Source organism: Cryptomeria japonica, chromosome 1 (assembly GCF_030272615.1).
Source record: "Cryptomeria japonica chromosome 1, Sugi_1.0, whole genome shotgun sequence".
Classification (NCBI taxonomy): domain Eukaryota; kingdom Viridiplantae; phylum Streptophyta; class Pinopsida; order Cupressales; family Cupressaceae; genus Cryptomeria; species Cryptomeria japonica.
Window position 1 is genome coordinate 314,557,541 of NC_081405.1, and position 8,155 is coordinate 314,565,695.

General features: G+C 34.1%; 1 protein-coding gene across 1 annotated transcript; it reads left to right on the forward strand.

The window, feature by feature from the left end:
* The first annotated feature begins 3,393 nt into the window (after positions 1–3,393).
* On the forward strand, positions 3,394–4,194 carry LOC131857383 (F-box/kelch-repeat protein SKIP20-like). The gene has a single exon (XM_059209876.1). It carries the CDS (start codon positions 3,394–3,396, stop codon positions 4,192–4,194), a length of 801 nt encoding a protein of 266 aa, XP_059065859.1.
* The last annotated feature ends 3,961 nt before the right edge of the window (positions 4,195–8,155 follow it).

An 8,155-nucleotide genomic window follows, 5' to 3' on the forward strand; every position in this document is an offset into this window, starting at 1 on the left:
CATGCAAGCACCAAAAAGAAGCAAAACCAAAGAAGGGATATTGAGGATATCAAGCAGACTACTGAGAACATGAAGCAACTAGAGAGAGAAGCTGCCGAGTTGCTGAAGAACTTTACCTAGTCTGGGCTTTTCTTTTCTGCTTTTTCTTTTGTCTTGTCTTTTGTTCCCGTGCATTGTTTCTTTCTACTACTGGATTTTTGTTATCTGGGCAACTATTTTTTCTATGTCTGTTGTCTCTAGCTTTTTTGGTGATCTTTAATGGCTATCTTTTGATCTAATGTTGTAAAGGGTTTCAGGGGCCCTTCAAAACCTCTTTCCCCTAATCAAAAACAATGAAATTGCTTGAGTTACATCTAGTAGATGATTAGGAATCTAGGAGTTTGAACTATAGATTCCTAATGATCTACTACATGTAGCTATGGTAGTTTCGGAATTATCCTTAGTAGGTAATATCCTAGCTTGAAGACCTGATGTAGAACAAGTTAAGAAATGGGTTAATTATGTATGGAAGCTTAAAGGTGGTGTGAATGTTAGCACAATGGCTAGTGGTTTATTTTTGTTTAGTTTTGTGACTAAAGAACATTTCATAAAAAAATTAACTCGAGGCCCTTGTGCTTTAGATAAGGGTTTAATGAAATTTCTTTCCTTGTGTAAATGGAAGTTAGGTTATGATCCTTTAACAAACCTAGTGTCTATAGCTCCATTTTAGGTTTGTCTCCTAGGATTACCTTTAGAATTGTAGAGTTACAAATATTTCAAGGTATAGCATATTCTTTTTCTTAGAAGTTAGTATTTAATAAAGTCACTCAATAAAAAACAAGATTGTTTTTTCTAAGCATTTGTGTGAATGTTTCTATTAATTTAGTTTTACCTTCTCTTATTAGTCTAAACTATTGTTGTGGGATCCAGAACCAATCCCTTGAATATGAAAATTCTCTGGCTTTCTAGTAGTTATGTCATAGATATTGTCATCTAATGGATTCCTACAAAAAATACCAAAAAATGAAAAGGAGGAAAAAATATCATAAACATGAAAGGAAAAACAAAGAATAAAAATGGAATCCAAATCCCTCCACTCTTAAAGGAAATGAGATGGGTCATGTTGCCCAAAAAGTTCTTACAAATGAAGATTTTGATAAAGGGACAGACAAGAACCTTTCTCTAACTTGTTTCAAATATATGATTTATTTAGAGGAAAGTAAACATAACAATGACAAAATATTGAATATATTTGAAGTATAGAGAAAGAAGATATTATAAATCAAATAAATTTCAGAAAGAATATTCTCAGAATGATAACTTTGAGAATATGGTAGATAAAGATAACCTGGAAAAGACTCCTAAAAACTACAACGCTCTTTATTGATCAAGAGTTGAAGATCATTCTTCGCAAGTTGATTTTATCATCAATCTTAACCCCACATTTGAACTGGCCAAAAATCTTTTAGCATCTATTTTAGAAGATGGAGAAAATTAAATTGGAATTTCTATTCCTTATCTTCAAGGCTCTCCTCCCACAAAAAAATTTCAATTGAAAAATACTTAGAAAAATGACCCAATCCAAATGGAAAGTGTTGTTACACCTTAGGGTGGTAATATTTTTTAGGACTTCTTATCATTACTAGGTATGTCCTAAGTTCAAGACTATCAAGAAAAAAACAAGAAGAATCCTTGTTGTCTCTGACTCATTGTAGACCTATGGATAAATGGAAGTTGGGTGGTGACTTCAATACCTCTTTATTTCCCCCTGAGAAATTAGGTGGTTTAAATTGATGATTTCTTTGATAGTAAGGTAGATTAAGCTAGCTCCACTTCTAAGGTTTGGTTACTAGACATTGAATTTCAAGGCTTGTAGTTTACTTGGTCAAATAGAAGACAAGGGAAATACTATACTTAGGTTAAGCTAGAGGGATTTTTAATATCTACAAGATGGAACATCATGCCTAGCCTCTAATTAAGTGGTATCCTTAAAATTGGCTTGGATCATAATGTCATTCTTTTGAAGTAAATTGATGGAGCTCGTAAACAACCTTCCACTTTTAAATAAGACATAATGTGAACTTTTCATCTAAAATTTAAAACTCATGATAACATCATATTAGATGAAAGAACCTTTATTTAAAGATATGTATTAATTTATAAATGTTTTAAAATTTGACACTTTGAATTCAATTTTTTACGTTTTCCCCTTATAAAAGAAACCCACTATTATAAAGTGTAGCCAGTATAAATCTCTAATAATCCTTTGTTGTATAAGATAACCATAATTCATTTTCATTGATACTATTTGTAAAAGTAATATTTTAGTTTTAAAACGCAAAAGAAGGTAAACGGACACCGATAATAAACAGTCAGGCGCCTTGGGCTTAATTGATATACACGTCTTTCCCACTTCGCTTTTCATTTACAGAATGACGACAGATTAGATTTTTGTGTACATCAGCATATTATAGTGCAAAAACTCTATGAAGTAAACTTCCAGGAGGTTGGGTGATCACAAAAAATCAACGTTAAATTATAGCCGTCGTTGGAAGAATTTGATTTCGGCATTCTTAATCCTTTCTTTTATATTAATATGACTTATATTTAAATATTAAAACAGAGAATATTTTAAGGTCACTGTCAGGAGTGCGTCGATTGGTTTTATCGATATGACCGTCTTTGTGGACACTGAACAACGTGGTTTTTGTTTTGGAATTTTAAAATGTAAGGACGAAATTATAATTAGTAATTTAACAGATCGAACTATTAAAAACATATATTGTATAGATTTTCAATAAAGTGTTTGAGAAAACAAAAATAGTATAAGCAGTCCTGCAATCTAGAAGTAATATATATAGTTCGAGTCAAAATTAGATTACGGGGAATTATCTTTCTCAAGGTATAATATAGTTCAGGGAGGATATGATCTTGTCTTGGGTGATTTGGTAAAATAGAGACCACTAAATTTTTTACTCTCAACTGCTCCTACGAAAATAATTTAAAATTACTATAAAATCCTACATCAAAGGACATTCAAACAAGATAGTCTGCCTTAAAGTAAAGTAGTATAATAGATTTGGTTTGATTTGGTTAATAATGTGAAAACACGTTTAACTATTTGCGAAGGATTTATGAATTCTGTTTTCTTTTCTAAGTGAAATTTCCTAGACGGCTCTTACGCTGATTCAAGAAATCTGTTATCTTTTCCGAGTAAGTTCTGCTATGGTAACTGTACACTAAAGTATTCCAGCTTCGTTCCTTTGCCTTAAATACTCTCGCGCCTATGTGTTTTGTATCATAACAAACTTGTTTAAGAATAAGTGCGCCAACGATCAGGTTATCCGATTTAACGATTTTAATTTGTGCTTTTACTCATTACTCTCTAGACAATTGTATTGTGTGGAATTAGATATGGGCGATGTTATTCCGAGCCTTCCCGAAGAAATCGGTCGTGAATGTTTGCTGAGAGTGCCCTACAAATGCCATCCCAATCTTATGTGTGTATGCAGAAAGTGGGAATCTGTTGTCAAGAGCCCGCGCTTCTATCAGGACAGAAAACGTTTTGGCTTTAAACAGCAATTCCTATGTTTGGCTGCGACTCTTCCCGCAGACAACAGTAAGGAACACGGTAAGCGTGTTAGAAGAATATGTGCATATGACCCTGTCGACGGAAGCTGCGAAACCCTCCCTCTAATTCCTGATTTCCCCAATGGAATTCCGTACTTGTGCCATCTTATCTCAACGCCCACAGGAAAACTTGTTGTAATGGGGGGATGGCATCCATTTACTTGGCAATCGCTAAAAACAGTGTTTGTTTATGAATTTACATCCGCGACATGGCGGCGCGGAGCCGATATGCCCACCTTTCGATCCTTATTTTCGTGCTCTTGTTCTTCATTTTCTCTCATCTATGTCGCGGGTGGCCATGAAGACGACAAAAATGCTCTGCGGTCTGCAGAAGTTTATGATGTCGAAGACGACCGGTGGGATGTTCTCCCTGACATGAACGAAGGGAGAGATGAGTGCGCAAGCGTTTTTATCGATGGAATATTGTTCGTTATGAGCGGGTACACAACAGAGATGCAGGGGCGATTCGAGTGTAGCGTGCAAGTTTTTGATTCTAACAGTCGCATTTGGAACAGAGTGGAGGATATGTGGACTCTTCCACAAAGATGCCTACGAGTTTGTGTATCAGCTTTTGGGCGCTTATAGTCTTTTACTGCACGCCAAGTCATGCAATATGACGTAGTGAAAAATCTGTGGATAGTTATCGGCACATTGCCCGAATCCTTACGTGACGTAACGTGTGTGACGGTGTGCTTCAACGGGATATTTATGGCTGGTTCTTCTGCGGGTGGCGATGAAAAGAGTATGTTCTATATGTATAATCCTTTGAAGGAAGAGTGGAAAACACTTGAGAGACCGATTAATTTACAGGGCTCTATTCAATCTGCTACTGCTGTGGAGATCTGAATGCTTCGGGCAGTTGTAATCAACTTCAAGTCGCAGACTACACTTTGTTCCGTTGGGAATTTGAATTTGGGATTCTTTTCCAATTGAGCGAGCCTTCGATAAACTAGGATTCCTTTTCCTTGCTTTCCTAATAATTTATTATCCAATAAAACATACTGTAGATTACAGTATTTGTTAAACTATTGTTTTCTCGTCGACGTACAAAACGTTACAAAGTATACTGAAACAGATAATGACACAATGTTTAATTTGGTGAATAAGGATGCGGTGCAGCGGTTTGGATTATTAGTTTAAAGCTGCAGTCTTATGGAACAGATAAGTTATAGTTATAATAGTATTAAATTGGAAGAAAAAACGAATTGTAGGACATATCTATATCTTCATATAGATCACACCAAGGCTGATTCCCAAAATTTAACTCCTACAATTTAATTGTACCATGATAACTTTTTTTCTTGTCACGCCCGTGTAGCCTATCAGGAATCGCATGGATGCAGAGTGTCTAGAGCATCAATCTTGTCGATAAGTATATTTATATTCTAAAAAAACATAGGTAAAATAATATGGAGAGATACCATATAATTGTCTTGCATGTTTATTAGTTGTTAAGAAGGATATGGAGCTGAATAATGCTTCACTCTTTCACTTTCATTAAAGATGTAATAGTTTCATATACTTAGAGACAAGTGACAATTATTCTATTTTATTCAGAGTAATAAAATAATACTTATATAGAAACTGAAACATGCATGCATTTACCTATCATCTACACGTCAAATTTATTCAAAATCAGTTTTTTGTTTACGAATGTTTGTATGTCATTGTAGATGCCTCTCGGCATAATATTTATAGAATAATCTATAAATTAATAACATAAAATTTTTTAAAAAAAATAACACAAATAAATAAACATATAGGTTATCATTCTATTATAAGGATATCAACATTATAAATTAGTTGATGAATCATCATGATATAAGTTTACAAATAAATGATTATTAAGAAAAAAATTGATATTTTCACTAATATCCCACCACTCTTGTAATGTACAACAACTATACATGTCTTTGATTTTTTATTACAATTGAATAAACCATTAGTTGCAAACTATTTTTCATCTCATCCAAATGCAAGCAATATAGTTGCCTAGTTGTACGAAGGAGAGTGTCATTTGAACACTTTACTTGAAACCATAGACCAAGTTATCTCTCGGTCATCTTACCATTGAAATGGCTTGAGCCTTCAACAAGGATAATAAAAAATGACATCAATATTACCAAAAAAACCCAATACCAACTGCAAATGATATGGAAATGTGTAGACTCATCACATTCATCCCAAAATGATACTCTGAAATCCCCTCTAGCTTAAATGGTTCTTGACTAAAATTTACCATGTGATATATTAAATGATAGTGTATATAGTTATAACATTAGTTTGGCCAATGTGTTCAAATATTAATTTCATAATTCTTGCCAACATATCCACAACACTATTATCAATTTCTTCACTCTTCTTAATGACTAATTAAATATGAAATGTAAAGTATATTTAAAAACATAAATTTTATTTTAGCTATAAAAATAACACCCTACCTTGAGTTGGTCCTACTAGAATTTTCTAAGTTAGGCATACAATCATAATAATAGATTGACGTATACAAAATGTTAAATTTTAATCTCCTGTTGTACCCTACCCTAAGATGGTCATGCTTACCTTCAATAAACAAAATATTAACTAAAGTAACTATATTATTAAATCAAGATTCCCTAGACATGCAATCATAATAATAGATTTACATATACAAAGTATTAAATGTCAATCTCCTACTATCCCCTACTATAAGATGGTCATGCTTAACCTTGAATAAATAAAATATTCATTAAAGTATCTATTTTAATTAGCCAAAATTCCTTAATATCCCTATAATACTTACACTAAATTATTTTTATTTATATTAACAATTCAACCATAAAAATAAATATAATTTTCAACCTCATTCTATCATTTACCTTTGAGTTTTTTGAATTGTTATCATTCTATCCATAGAGAAGTAAGGAGACACAGCATACAAAAGTTTAAAATATGTTATCTCCAACACTTTGGTATATCTTGCCCCTAGTTGGTCTTGGTAGACAATTTTAGAAATATAATAGCAATGCCCAACCCCTACCATAACCTATTCCTATGTTAGTTTTCCCATTTCAAGAATCTACCTTACACATATTTTATCCCGAGTAGGAATAAGTATTATTTTCTCTTCTACATTATTTGTAAGTCCATAAAGCTGTGAAACATAATGTAAGTTTATATTTTGGTGTTTCCATGCATCAAGAAATATTGCCTCTCAAAATAAATGATTTTAAATTTAATTAAAAACCTCATGTTGAATTCAATGCTTCGATAGCCTTATAAACTGTTTTTGATAAAGATAAACGGGTTTTATAAGGACTCAAAACCCAAAGTTTTACAGACCAAGGCCAACAACCAAACAAACATTAAATAAAAGCAAAATAGGGTAAAAACCCCACACAGACCCAATCCTAAAACAACCCAAAAAGCCCCAAAAAACATAGGAAAAAGAACTCAACTGAGAGAGCGCACCAGTTCAAAATTCTTCTAAATAATCTTCTTGTTGATTTTCTCCAGATCCTCCATGATGAATCTGGAGGTACCCTAGTCCTTGCTTTCGCTCGTGGTCCTAGTACAGGGACCTGAAATAGTCTTCCCTCTAGCAACAATCTTGCCACCCTCTGAAGCATTCCTTTTTTGTTTTTCCCCCAAGGGAGGATCACTAGCTATGGGTCTGGTTCTATAGTCTACAATCATGGCATTGAGTTTATCCAAACCTTCAACGCTGTTACTCATCGTCTCCTTGTTGACTTTCACCATATTATTCAGGTTGTCTTTGATGCCATCCACATACTCTTCCAATTTATCAATTATGCGCTTGTGGTTGATTTTCATAGTTTTAACATCATGAGACAACTTCTGAATCATACTCATGATCTTCTCAGCTTTACTAGGCCTAGGGGAATCTATGAAAGTGTCAATAAGGTCCTTAATCCCATCTTTTAGGGTACCAATCTCCTCACCAATCCACTTCCAGCGGATCTCCTAGCCCATAGTGGCCTCCAATATCAGGTCTTCCGACACCTTTTTCCCCCTTTGACCACATTCATTTCCTTTATTCATGGTCCCCTGATCCTCGTTATCCATATTGATGGGGATGTCTAGCTTAATGTCGCGGTCCTTGTTTTTTCACCCACTTGACTTGGTTAATTTCATTTTTGTTCTGATGGGTGACTCCAGGTCTTGCATTTTGCTGCTACTAGATTTGAATTTGCTTGTTGCCCACCTCAGAGGATTGTTTTTCCTATTGTTGTTAGTTCTAGAGGTCACCATAGGCTTCCCTTCTTTCTCTAGTCTATACCCAGGGTCCTCTGTATCTTTTTCACACCAATCATGGGCAGTGCCTCTATCCTCCTCATCCATCTCTATATCAGAAACAATCTGCACCTTAGGATTAGAGAAACAAATGTGGGTTTTATCCATGGGGGAATGTTTCACTTCATGAACTTTAGCAAACTCCATGATTAACATGATAAGGCCCTCATGAAGCACCGGATTATCCTGTTTCTCATCATGTTTGACTAAACTATTTTCCAAAGATGAAACTAAGTAGAAAGGGACGGAGATA

What these genes read in the sequence shown, in the direction of transcription:
- LOC131857383 (XM_059209876.1), top strand. Translation starts at nt 3,394, where the DNA reads ATGGGCGATGTTATTCCGAGCCTTCCCGAAGAAATCGGTCGTGAATGT.